We start from the raw sequence: 14,274 nt of genomic DNA, 5'->3' as shown, positions 1-14,274 counted from the left end.
TGGACGTACCGGTACGTCCTTACAAAAAACTGCTATTTACATTTTTTTTTTTTTTTTTGCATATTTTTTATAATTTTTTTTTTAAAATTAAGGGCATTTTCCAATAGAATGAGACCAATCTGACCTCTCTATGGCGAAAATTAAGGCTGTTAGAGCAATTTAAAAAAAAATATACTGCAAAATGGGCTGGAAAGTTCCAAATAGCCTGGGGGTAAAAGGGTTAAACACTGATCATACTCTTTGATGATTAAAAGAATGTACTTTTCAAGTCAATCAGAAGACTATTTTGAGTTCAGTAATTAAGTTATAAATTGTGAATGGCTAAATACCTTCTTGCCATCAAGTTTTGTGTAAGTCTAACTATGCAACAATTGAATTATCTTGGTATTATTCACATTGAGTCTGCTATGCAAAGTAGTACTGATAATAATGAGGGTATAAGTAAAGCCATAGTTTGCATAAAATGATTTAAAAACTTCTTGTTTTATATATTTTTGTAGGCAGCCTAAAAAGAGACAATCACTTCAACTCAGTAAAATGGTTAAGTTATTAAATTCTGATATTTTTTTTGTATGTTTCTTTTTTCTAGTTTAATCTGTTTGGAGGAACGGTGTTGAAACTTGGCACAGAAAGACATCATGAGAAACTGCTAGCTGGCATTGATAATTTGCAAGACATTGGATGCTTTGGCCTGACAGAATTGGGATACGGTAATAACGCCGTAGAAATGGAGACCACAGCCGTGTATGACAAGGAGGCAGGTGAGAACATCCAAATAAATCGTTGAAATTTGTTGAAATAGTATGAAACTGTAATTGTAACCTACATCTATGGAGAAGTATAGAAGTGCTATATCATATGACCAATCAAATTGACAAAAGTCTCCTAAAAATGCATTCAAAGCTGTTGTATCATCAACTTTATTAAATTTGCTGTACAGTGTGTATTCCTTTTTTCCAATTAAATATATTATTTTTTGTTTACTGTTGCCTTATCTTTAAATAGTCTCGCATTGTGCTTTTTATAGCAACTAGGCAAGTATTTTCCACTATACTGTGCTGTACACCTGTCATTTAGATCCTTTTTCACTACTTTACCTCAGAAAAGTGTTGCTCTACTAAAGTTTCTTCCTACGTATATCCAAACCTTTTGTCCTCTTAAGTACGGGTAGTGAATATGTTTTCACCGCGAGCTGGAACTGGCTACTGAAATCATTAACGAAAAGGCTAACGCCAGGTGGTGAGCAAGGGCAAGAAGCCATTGCCCCCCTTCACCTGTCGGAAGCTCTTTACTTGTGAGATTACCCGTAACGAGTACGGTTGTACTGTTACGCCCTTAAACTTTTAAATTTGTTTTTCTGTGAGGAAATGAATGCTGGCTGTTGATTGCTATGGGTGTTAGCAAGAGATTTGTAAGTGCCGTGATAGGGTGGACGTTGAATGTGGTTTTTTTATAATGGCTGTAAATCCACTTTCTCTCTGTCCTTCTTGCCATGGGTATGAAATCATCCCAGTGTGCCGAGTTATAGAAAGGTATGTCAATAGGGATACTTTCTATTTTCTAAGAGAAGAATTCCAGCTTATGTATGGTAAAAGTTTGTGTAAATTTTATTTAGACCAAGGTTGCAGTGCCTGAAATGATAGTAACTTGATCAGGTTTAGATAAATGATTCAACAGCAACCAGATTCGCGTTGAAAACTACTTCCTATCTAAGGACTCAGATTTGTAAAGCTAGGAAAAATACAAATTACTTTTTAAAAATTATGATATTCTGTCTTCAGTGTGTTCACTCTTACCACTGGGTATCTGATGAATGATTTACATAATCCAATGCTAGAATGAAAAATAATACTGACAACGAGCATATTTTCTGTGATGGTCCATTTTTTAGACACAATTACTGACAAGTTCTGGAAACTTATCCCTGAAAGAAATTTTGTCTGAATCTTCATTTTGAGTTTGTCCGATCATTAAATTAATCAATAGATTTTTCTATTCAGTAAGATCTGATAAACCATTCCAACCATGAAGGAGAAGAATGTTAATTTGGTATCTGGTTAAACCAGATATAGGTGGACTATTCAGACCTCTTCCCCCTTATATAAAATACAACATATTGTAATTACTTGATTACTTCTCTTATTTCCTTGTTTCCTTTCCTCACTGGGCTATTTTCCCTGTTGGAGGCTCTGGGCTCATAGCATTCTACTTTTCAACTAGGGTTGTAGCTTGGCGAGTAATGATAATAATAAAAATTGAGTTTGCCTTAGGATTTAATATTTAGATATGTAATTCATGACTGGATTGCTTTTAATAATTTGATACTTCTAGGTGAATTTATTATAAACACTCCTTCTACACTGGCACAAAAATATTGGATCACCAATGGAGCCGTCCACGCCAAGCACGTTGTAGTATTTGCACAGCTGACCGTAGAAGGTGTAAATCATGGCATTCACGGAATTCTTGTTCGCATCCGGGATGATAATTTGAATGTAAGTTTTGTTACATTTGTAGTCTAACTTTTGAAATATATCTTAAACTGAACAGTTATTACATGATTAATAGAGATTACCTTCATATGGGAATGTTTTGTAGAAAATCGCAGTGCTGAAAAGCATTGTGCCTCCGTACATACCAGAAAGTACTCTTGTTTTTTAACTTGAATATGTGCTTATTGATATAAAAGTAATTGTAAATAATCTTTATGTCAGTGGGAAAAATTCTCTTTTTGAGTTCCATACCAATGAAATGTCAAAACATTAAGGTTTCTTGTAGGAATTTTGCTTTTAGCATTAAATTTTTATAACTTCTATGAAGGAATTATTAGGTATTTCTTTTTACTATTTAGATAATGCCTAATGTTCGTGTTGAAGACATGGGTTACAAAATGGGACTAAATGGTGTTGACAATGCCAAACTAGTGTTTGACAATGTCCGTGTTCCTCGTGAAAATCTTCTAAATAGGTTCAGTGATGTCACGGAAGAAGGAAAGTTTGTTTCACAAATTAAAAGGTAAGCTAGCTGACAATAGTAATTCAGTTTTTATTGAGCTTAGAATTTTTTATTGTAAACTATCATGTACACAAAGCTCCAGTCTTTGAATCTATGAATGTTCATTGTAAATGATAGAAAACCTGTTTTTTTTTTAATTGATAAATTTGAAAAGATATTTTTTTCACAGCATGTCACAATAAAAATCAAGGACTTATCCTTGAAGAGATACTTTAAAACATTGAAAATTTAGTATTTAACCCTTTTACCCCCAAAGGACGCACTGGTACGTTTCACAAAACTCATCCATTTACCCCCATGGACGTACCGGTACGTCCTTGCAAAAAACTGCTATTTAAATTTTTTCTTGCATATTTTTTATTTTTGAATATTAAACTTAGCCGGTGAATATATAATAGCTGACGTCTCCGACGGCTCGACAGATTCCAAAAACTCGCGAGCGATCGCCATGAAGGTTGCGGGTGTGCCCACCAGCGCCGACTATCGGCCAGATACCGCATATACTTGTAAACAGCTTCAGTTCTTCTCTGTCGGTTTCATCGACAAGTCGATTCCACTCGCTTTATGACCTCGAGTTTTCTACCGAATTGGTGAAGTACTTGGTTTTGGTTTTATTGCTTTCGCCGTGTTGGATTATTCAATACTATCTTCAAAAGAAATGCTTTTGAAAGGAGAGTAAAAGTGTTTTGCCCTTGCTTTTTTATCTCTGGTTTTTCCATAGAGTAAAGATGGCCGACCCTTCCCTCAGTGTACGGAAGTGTGTTTTAGGCTTTTAGTAATTATTTTATCACGTTATAAATTATTGTTGATAATTATAGATTTTCCTCTATATATTTTATATCTCACCCGCCTTTATTAGGCCTCTTCGATTAGCTTCCCATTTATACTAAACATCAAGATAAATTTTATGTTTTGTTTATATGCGGCCTTTACCTATTCCTCCCCTAGTCCGAGATGTAGGCGGTCCTAACTTGGAAACCGAAGTTAAACAACGTTGAGCCCATTCAACTTTTATTTTCGTTAAGTTTAAATCATTTGCTCTGTAAGAGTTATGAAATGAATATTTTTTAGAAAATATTTTAAGAAAGATATTCTTTGAATAGTCTTCGTGCTGTTTTTTCAAAGATGAACTAACGTTTGGTTTATTTATGCTACGCAGTTTGCGCTCTATCGTTACGATAGAGAGAGAGAGAATCACGGTTTCACTTTGCAGAAAGAGTAAATCGATTTTGACGTTTTGTTCATTCTTCTTTCAAACTGAAGTGTTTTAAATACTAATTCAAAGGAACTTGTTAATTTTCAATTTCTTAGTCCTTTCAGTTTTTTCCTTTGGTCAAATAACCTGTTTATTGACGAAGGGTGAGTGGGCAATTCTCTTGTGTGTGACAAGAGAGAGAGAGAGAGACGGAGAGAGAGAGAGAAAGAGAGAACGATCCGATCTTTATTCTCGTCCCAAGTAAGTTGTTTGGGAGCGAGTAACGTTGTTCTCGATTCAGTTTTTTACTCTCGTCCCAAGTCTCTGTACGGGGAGAAAGGATAAAACGTTTTTAGTTTTTATTCTCGTCCCAAGGTACTGTACGGTGAGAGATTGAAAACGTAGTCTTTAGTGAACTAGAGTTTAGTCTCCTCCCCAGTCACTGATCCTTTTTAACTTTATATGTTTCCGTTTTATTCGATATATATGTATATGTTTTTTTGATTTTTGCATGTGTGTTTCATTTTGTACTAATGTGCTTACATTATACGACTCATTTCGCAATTATAACCTTTTGATGTAAGGGAGAATTGCGTGCTTCAGGTAGATATCAGTTTTATTCATGCCTAATGTGAAATTATTGAAAAATACGATATCAGTGAAGTGAGTGCTAGAAAACATGTGCTGTGTTGCGGAGGGTTCGTTTGTTCGTGCTTGTCACTTGCCTAGTCCGAGACCTCTTTCAGGCTCCCATGCACCAGGGAGAAGGAATGTCGTAGGACCTAAGGTAGTGAGGAGTGTAAACCAACGAACAGACGTTCCCTCAAAGGTATCAGACGTTGCTCGGCAAGCACGTCCTTGCCATAAGACAGGAGAGACGAAGTTTCTCCTCGTCATCCGAAGACTTTTCGCAAAAGAAACCTTGGCGCAAGGTTTCTAGACCCTTTAAGCGAAAGTCAGTCCCTTCAGGACAGGTCCAGCGTCCTGGCTGTAGCCATGGGGACAGCTCTGACCCTTTGCAGTCGTCGGAAGACGGTTCGCCTATTAAACGCAAGCGTAACACGGGGTCCGAGGGTCGCGGTAAAGGCAATGTTTTGCCAACACAGACGTTACCGTCGTCTCGGCCCGTTCCGACTCCCGTTGATCCTAAATGGGTTGTCCTGCAGGACATGCAGACTAAGCTTGCCTCCCTTATGGAGAAGTATGACGTTGAGCAGGTTCACGATGAACCTTCGCTTTCGAGTCGCCGTTACGCTAAACGAGACTCTGGCCGTCAGCCACCCTAACGAGCATTTACTCGTCCTTTTGACGTTATGAAACGTGATGTCGGTAGTTTGTCACGTCAGTCACGTGACTTGGATCCTCACTCGCTGCAGTCCCGTGTTGACTTTCAGCCGCTGCCGCAGCCTCGTGTTGACGTTCAGGCGCTGCCGCAGTCTCGTGTTGACGTTCAGGCGCTGCCGCAGTCTCGTGTTGACGTTCAGGACGTTCGCCAACCAGCTCAGTTGCCTTGTTTTGACGTTGAGCGTCAAGCACCGCAGTCAAGGGTTGTTTTGACTGCTCAGTCTAGGCAGTCAAGGCAGTCTCGACTTGACGTCGAGCGTCCATCAACTCCTGTTGTTGTTGCTGGTCAGTCCTTTCAGCAGCGACATGACGTCGCTTCCTTGACTGCTACTGCTGCTCCTTTGCGTGTGGACTTTGCCTGTCAAGCATTGACCAAGGAGCTAGGTCTCATAGTGAACGTAGAGAAGTTGTAACTTACAGTACCCCATCCCAGACTATTCTTTATTTGGGAATGGAGATACAGTGTCTGTTTTTCGGGCCTTTTCGTCTCCCGCAAGAATGGAACAAGCTCTGTTAAAAGTCCTTCACTTGCAAGAGAAAAACAGTTGCTCTGTAAGAGTTTGAACTAGCCTCGTGGGAACTCTTTCATCGCTGGAGTAGTTTATCTCTCTGGGGAGACTCAACCTATGCCCTCTCCAATTTCACCTAAACCATTGGAACAAGGAGAAGGGCTTAGAGAGTATCTCTTTCCCAATCTCCCACTCAGTCTAGACATGTCTGACTTGGTGGGACAGCAACATCAGACTTCGAGAAGGTCTTTCTCTTGCGATCAAGAACCCAAACCATGTGTTGTTTTCAGATGCATCGGATTTGGGTTAGGGAGCTCCACTGGACAGTCTGGAATGCTCGGGTCTTTGATCCACGGATCAGAAGGAACTCCATTTAAGGCAAGTAACATCTCTCCTTTGGCGAGATTTGTGCAAGGAAAATGAATGTCTTGGCGGACGGCCTCAGCAGAAGAGGACAAGTAATCTCCATGGAGTGGACGTTGCATAAGACTGTGTGCGAGAAGCTATGGATGACATGGGGTCAACCCACCATAGATCTTTTTGCGACTTCTCTGACAAAGAGGCTCTCGACTTACTGCTTTCCAGTTCCAGATCCAGAGGCAGCCCACATAGACGCTTTCCTGCTGGACTGGTCTCACCTGGACGTTTATGCCTTTCCACCTTTCAAGATCCTAGACAAGGTGCTGCAGAAGTTAACCTCTCACGAAGGGACCAGGTTGACATTGGTTGCTCCACTCTGGCCCGCGAGAGAGTGGTTCACAGAGGTACTTCAATGGCTGGTAGACGTTCCAAGGAGTCTACCTTTCAGGATGGATCTCTTACGGCAGCCCCACGTAAGGAGTCTTCATCAAAGCCTCCCCGCGCTTCGTCTGACTGCCTTCAGACTATCGAAAGACTCTCAAGAGCTCGAGGATTTTCGAAGGAGGCAGCCAGAGCGATTGCGAGAGCTAGGAGAGCATCTACCATCAAGGTCTAACAGTCGAAGTGGGAAGTCTTTAGAGACTGGTGCAAGTCATCATCCATTTCCTCTTCCAGTACCTCTGTAGCCCAAATTGCAGACTTTCTCCTGCATCTGAGAAATGTTCGCTCCCTCTCTGCTCCCACTATTAAGGGCTACAGGAGCATGTTGGCTTCTGTGTTCAGACATAGAGGCTTAGATCTGTCCAATAATAAAGATCTCCTTAAGTCCTTCGAGACCTCTAAGGAGCGTCGTATGGCAACTCCTGGATGGAACTTAGACGTGGTCCTAAGGTTCCTAATGTCCGACAGGTTTGAGCCATTACATTTAGCCTCCCTGAAGGATCTCACCCTCAAGACACATTTCTTAGTGTGCTTGGCTTCGGCTAAAAGGGTCAGTGAGATCCATGCCTTTAGTAAAAACATCGGCTTTTCTACAGATAAAGCCACATGTTTGCTTCAGCTTGGTTTCTTGGCCAAAAATGAACTGCCTTCTCGTCCTTGGCCTAAATCTTTTGATATACCTTGCCTATCAGAGATCGTAGGCAACGAGCTTGAAAGAGTACTGTGCCCAGTTAGAGCTCTTAAGTTTTATTTAGCTCGTACCAGATCCTTACGAGGTGGATCTGAGGCCTTATGGTGCTCAGTTAAGAAGCCCTCATTGCCTATGTCTAAAAATGCTTTATCGTATTTTATTAGATTTTTAATCCGAGAGGCTCATTCCCACTTAAGTGAAAAAGATCGTTGCTTGCTTAAGGTCAAGATGCACGAAGTAAGAGCGATAGCAACTTCCGTGGCCTTTAAGCAAAACAGATCTCTGCGAAGTATTATGGACGCGACCTTTTGGAGGAGCAAGTCGGTGTTCGCTTCATTTTACTTAAAAGACGTCCAGACTCTTTATGAGGACTGCTACACACTGGGTCCATTCGTTGCAGCGAGTGCAGTAGTGGGTGAGGGTTCTACCACTACATTCCCTTAATTCCACTATCCTTTTAATCTTCTCTTGAAATGTTTTTAATCTTGTTTTGGGTTGTACGGAAGGCTGAGAAGCCTTTCGCATCCTTTTTGATTTGGCGGGTGGTCAAATGTCGTTTCTTGAGAGCACCCAGATTAAGGGTTTTGATGAGGTCCTGTTGTATGGGTGGTCGCCCTGGATACAACAGCTCCTGGGAATCTTTCAGCATCCTGAGAGGATGGCTGGGCTTCGTGAGGAAAGCGGACTAATAAGGCAGAGTAATCGTCAGAGTCAGCTTCCTTACCAGGTACCTATATTTATTTGGGTTTTGTTATGATATAACTGTCAAAAACTCTAAGCATATACGCCTTTATTGTATTAATACTGGTCTACCCACCACCATGGGTGTGAATCAGCTATTATATATTCACCGGCTAAGTTTAATATTTAAAAATGATATTTTGATTATAAAATAAATTTTTGAATATACTTACCCGGTGAATATATAAATTAAAGGCCCTCCCTTCCTCCCCGATAGACCTAGGGGACTGAGAAGAACTGGAGCTGTTTACAAGTATATGCGGTATCTGGCCGATAGTCGGCGCTGGTGGGCACACCCGCAACCTTCATGGCGATCGCTCGCGAGTTTTTGGAATCTGTCGAACCGTCGGAGACGTCAGCTATTATATATTCACCGGGTAAGTATATTCAAAAATTTATTTTATAATCAAAATATCATAATTATTTTAGAAACTTCAGGCATTTTCCAAGAAAATGAGACCAACCTGACCTCTCTATGACAAAAATTAAGGCTGTTAGAGCAATTTAAAAAAAATATACTGCAAAATGTGCTTGAAAAAAAATAACCCCTGGGGATTAAGGGTTGGAAATTTCCAAATAGCCTGGGGGTAAAAGGGTTAAGATTGAATAATTGTATGGCCTTTGCCCTTGATGTTTGCCAAAGATTTAAAAACTTTAATGACTATTATAACTATTTTCAGTTCTCGAGCTAGATTCCTCACAGTAGCCGATCAGTTATTGTCAGGTCGCATCTGCATCGCTAGTATGTCTATGGGCGGTGCCAAAGCTTCTCTTGCTGTCGCTCTTCGATACTCTGCATCGCGACTTACTGTGGGTAAGTTAACTATTGTACAATGTAAATCCATTCTTTATTTTTATTTTGGATGTTCCATTTAGAAAAAGATTGATACTTCTTTTCAAAGAATGGGACCTGAAATTTTCAAAAACTTTGGAGTCTTTGGAAACATTTGAATTTGACTCTAGAAATGTAGTTCGTTTTATTGGTCATGCAGTACATTAGAGCACCAGTTAGGATATTTGTATTGATGATAAAATCTTTGAAAATAAATTTAAATGTTTTAAACTCTGAAATAACCTGCATTATTTGAATTTTGTAGTCTAAATACTTAGAAAATCCAAAAATTTATAGTTATACTCATACAAATACTGTACTCTACCTTTTTATATAGTATACATTGATTCGTTATCCCACAAAGCCAAATGTTTCCAGCATGATAATTATGCAACCTTAATTTTATTTTGCTCAAAGTAGCTTACTCCTAGGTATCATGTGTATGACACAAATATGAGTGTGAGTGAAAATGTTACTCCAGTAACCTTTTCGAGGCTATGCTAGCTTGCTTAGTACTGTATTGTACATATACTGTATGCTGATTTTGGTTTGAAGGTGAATATGGAAATAGTAGTAAATATTATGATAAAGATCCTGTTATTTTTTTTTTTATAGACAGTGGCTATCTTTACAAATGTTTGTAAACAAAAGTCAACACTACATCCCCAATCATTATTGTACAGTCATATAAGTAATGTATGGAGATAAAGGTCATAACTATGAGAGTAGAATAAATTTCAAAAGGACAATGATGCCATGATTTGAGGCTCTTGTTGGAAATAACTTTGTCTCATCCCTGAAGAATGTGGGAGTATTGTTCCTCAGTAGAATTTTGAGAAATTGCTAGATCATATTGAGAGAAACCCAGGATATTATATACCTCCTCTGCCTACTGCAAAAGAAAATGACAGTGATGAACAGGAACACTTAAAAATATTATCCATATCGAAAGACATTGGTTTCTGTGATGAAGTAATATAGTACCTGAAAACTTTTAATAACCGAATTTTCAGGAGTAGAATCGATTTACTGCATCAAGTCAATTATTATGTAGGTAAGTTAGAAAATTGTGGCGCAGAACATCTAACACCTAAAATACGATAGCTTCTTTTAGGCCTTGGAAGCCATCTCCAAAACTGGCTGTTACAAACTCAGCCCTGATTCTTTACTGGTCCTCAGCCATTTATCTAAAGCACCTCACTTTTAAATTTACAGCTACGGTATCTTGTTAGGTTAAGGATAAAATATCCCAGCTAATTGAGATTTTGCTGTATCAGTAATTTTTGCAGTTGCATTGTAGTTATGTACAGTATTCTAATGAAGGACTCTAAAATCGTATTTCATGCTTCGTGATTATATTTACAGGCCCCAAAGGAAAATCCGACATGTCGATCCTTCAGTACCAGTTGCAACAGCGAGCACTTATGCCTCTCTTGGCTAGAACCTATGCCATGAACTTTGGTTTAGACTATGTAAAGGTTAGTATGAATAAGATAATTTTTGTTTAGGAAATTAAAAAATGCAATGGCTAGTTAGAATTGTATATTCTGTCTCATCAAGTGATTAAAGACCTTTTATGTTCATCCTTATATTCTTTTTGTTTAGGAAATTAAAAAATGCAATAGCTAGTTAGAATTGTATGGTCTGTGTGTCTTCAAATGATTAAAGACATTTATGATCATACTTATTTTTATCTTTCAACCAGCGACGATGGGCCTTCCAAAAACCAGACGGATCGGAACACCCCGAGGTAGTAACAATGTGTTGCGTAATCAAACCTCTTGCATCGTGGAACTTAGAAGAAGTGGTATCTGTTTGCAGAGAACGATGTGGAGGTCAAGGATACCTCTCGTGTAACAGGTACGTGATATTTGTTTAACTTTCGTACGATGAATTCAACATAACAGGAACCAATGAGAGTATGGTGTGACGGTTTGCCATTTATGGTACACTGAAAGCAGTACCATAGGCCCTTTGCTGAGAATTGATTATTTAATAGAATGGTCTCCTTAAAGTACAATTGTACCTTATGGTTAAATAGTTATCTAGTTCCAAAACTTGTTACTTACAATAGTGTACGAAAAGCAACGTAAATTTACCCTTAAAAAACCACTGAGACATAGTGTACAATAAACCATAATAAGCAACCCCATGTCATTAATACAATTGCTCAGCTTTCTGATCTCCTTTCTAATGAATTTATACATTTTGATTATAATGAATGTAAAAATTCCATTTACTTGTGCTATTATTTTTTCAACAAAAAGCAACAAAGTTGGAGATGACCTCTTTTGATAGTAAATGAGTACAAGATATCCTCAACTGTACTCGCTTTTTATTATGAAATCTTAATATTTTTGAAATTGAATGCAACCTCAGGCAACTGTATTTTCAGGAAAAAGATCAGAATTGGCTTATGTAGTGGTTGTTACTTTTTCATGGTAATCTTTTGATAGTCATTACATATTCATAATGTTAAGTTTAATATAACTTGTTTTATTTATTGATTATGTTGTTGCATTTTATCAGATTTGGTACATTCTTGGGCTTGGCACACGCTGCTATGACAGCAGAGGGTGACAACAGTGTTTTGATGCAGAAGGTGGCCAAGGAAAGACTTGCTGCCTTCAAGCCCCTTAAGGTCGATGCCGACCTCCCTGCAGATCCATCTAGCATTGAGTATTTGCATGATATTATGAACAGAAGAGAAAATCTTCTTTTTAAGGTAAGTTGTGACTGAATAATTCTAGCAAATTGTTAAATTCATTGTGCTCGTAAATGTACAGCTGACAATACATACATACATACATATACCAAGGCACTTCCCCCAATTTTGGGGGGTAGCCGACATCAACAAATGAAACAAAAACATAAAAGGGGACCTCTACTCTCTACGTTCCTCCCAGCCTAACAAGGGACTCAACCGAGTTCAGCTGGTACTGCTAGGGTGCCACAGCTGACAATAGCTTAGATATTGTTTTGGTAAGGTGGTATGATATTGCTAGATTTCCTAAATGGTAGTCCCTTGTGCTTTGCTAGATTTCCTAAATGGTAGTCCCTTGTGCTTAGTAAATGGCATCTAGAAACTGTCGGGGTATTTCAATCTTTCCTCCCCAACTCAAGTGATGGTGTAATTGTTAGTATTAAGTTGTCTAAACTTAAATTGAAGCTGTTAGTAGTATCCACTGATTGGCTACGCTAACATGGGTATTTAAAGGGGATTTGTTCTCTAGTCTTGGGTACTGCCATGGCCCCTGTACCATGGTTTATCACTGTATTGGGGTAGATTTCTCTTGCTGAGGGTACACTATTCTGTCTTGTATCTCTTCCGCTTTGTATTTTTTTAAGTTTTTAGTTTATACATGAAAGATCTATCATAATGTTGCTACTGTTTTGAAAATATATATTTTTTTAATTGTTCATTACTTCTCTTGTAGTTTATTTTATTTCATTATTTACTTTCCTCACTGGGTTATTTTTTCCCTGTTGGAGTCCTTGGGCTTATAGTATCCAGCTTTTCCAACTAGGGCTGTAGCTTAGCTAGTATAATAATAATAATAATAATAATAGACTTGTGGCTGGTCCAAGAAGGGAAGGATATCAAGGAATCTATTTATTTTAGTTTTTATCTATTCTAAAGTCCTGAAGCTTGCACTTCTGAGTAAATAGATTATGACTCCAAGGTAATAGATTTAATTTTAACAATTTTACCCTTTCATTATAGACATTAGGTAAGAAGTTGATGGCTGCAGGAAAGGAAGGCTTATTCGAAACATGGATGATGCAAGAATCGGATCTAGTGCAAGGAGCTGCGAGAGCCTTTGGTGAAAGACTCATTTCAGACCAGGTAAGTTTAATTTATTTTCCTAGATTTATATTAAAGGCAGCATATTTTTTAACATAGGCTCTTGGATAGTTTCTTTCATTTAAAGGTTTAAAGGCCACTCATGAATGGCAGAGGCAAGGGACTGTGACATTGCCCTATCGGGCAGTACAATGCCCTAGAGACTGATCATATGATCAGTGCCCAAACCCCCTCTCCACCTAAGCCAGGACCAAGGAGGGCTAGGCAATGGCTGCCGATGACTCAGCAGATAGACCAATAGCCCCCCCCCCCTTTCTTTGCTCACAAGGATGGTGGGGTTGCAGCGACCAAAGAAACTAATGAATTTGAGTGGGATTTGAACCCCAGTCTGGCAATCACCAGTCAGGGACGTTACCACATCGACCACCACAACCCCAGGTTATATTACCAATATTTTGCTTAGGCTGTATGCACGCTGTGCGTCATTAAAAGTCATTCGATACATGCTTGAGTTTGTGTTGCGAATATTCTCATAGTGAGGAATAAAGGTTTTGATAGTTGTGGATGCCATTTCAGAATCTTTATACTGTACCTGATCCTTCTAATACTGTATTAGTATTTCAACATAAACATATTAACAATAATTTCATATCTATTAGATTCCTGTTTTGGGGGGCAGCCTGATGTTTATTTTCTTTTGTAATCTGGGTAATCATATGTAAATATTGAAGGAGTCTGGCAGTCGATGTAGTCAGTGCATGACAAACTGTCATACAATTGTATAATTCATAAGATATGTAGCACTATGTATGGCTGCTTGTGCTACAGCACCGATCTAAAAAAAAAATTGTTGCATACTTCATAGTTTTTTAATTTTTAAATTAAACCCTTTCTCAACATCCTCAATATTAAAAGCAAGTAAAATTTAATGTCTTCCAACAGTTTGGATCCGTCATCGAAAAATCTGAGCCGAGCTTACGTCCAGTTTTAACCCTTATGCACCATCTCTTCCTAGTTGATATTGTAGAGAAGAATATGGCTGATTTCATTGCATATGGCCTGGTCTCCCAAGAATTTGCATCTCAGGTTAGTATTGTATTTTTATACAGATTTTTAATGCTTGGACCTTGGTGGAGATCTATTATTTGGGATCCTGTAAACATTTTATTGCATGTGAAATACTTTCAAATGTGAAGGGAATATCTAATTGACATGAAATGCATGTTGATGTATTTCTTAATTAAAGTTTAAAATTAGAAGTATAGTTTTTTGGTTCAAAAGCATATAGATTCATCTCAGTTTTGAAATTCATTTCGAAGCAATACTTTAGATGACAATGAT

At 38.4% G+C, this 14,274-nt stretch overlaps 1 protein-coding gene across 1 annotated transcript in view; it reads left to right on the top strand.

Annotated features, from left to right (window-relative positions):
• The window catches only part of LOC137624515 (uncharacterized), a 43,046-nt gene that overhangs the window by 27,932 nt on the left and 840 nt on the right, over positions 1 to 14,274 (top strand). The window contains 9 exon segments of the mRNA XM_068355359.1: positions 590 to 761; positions 2,332 to 2,495; positions 2,852 to 3,015; positions 8,977 to 9,110; positions 10,494 to 10,606; positions 10,834 to 10,988; positions 11,658 to 11,853; positions 12,853 to 12,975; positions 13,876 to 14,019. Coding sequence (XP_068211460.1) covers positions 590 to 761; positions 2,332 to 2,495; positions 2,852 to 3,015; positions 8,977 to 9,110; positions 10,494 to 10,606; positions 10,834 to 10,988; positions 11,658 to 11,853; positions 12,853 to 12,975; positions 13,876 to 14,019 — 1,365 coding nt within the window.

Source organism: Palaemon carinicauda, chromosome 2 (genome assembly GCF_036898095.1).
Source record: "Palaemon carinicauda isolate YSFRI2023 chromosome 2, ASM3689809v2, whole genome shotgun sequence".
Lineage (NCBI taxonomy): Eukaryota > Metazoa > Arthropoda > Malacostraca > Decapoda > Palaemonidae > Palaemon > Palaemon carinicauda.
This window is presented reverse-complemented; position numbering and strand designations above follow the sequence as displayed.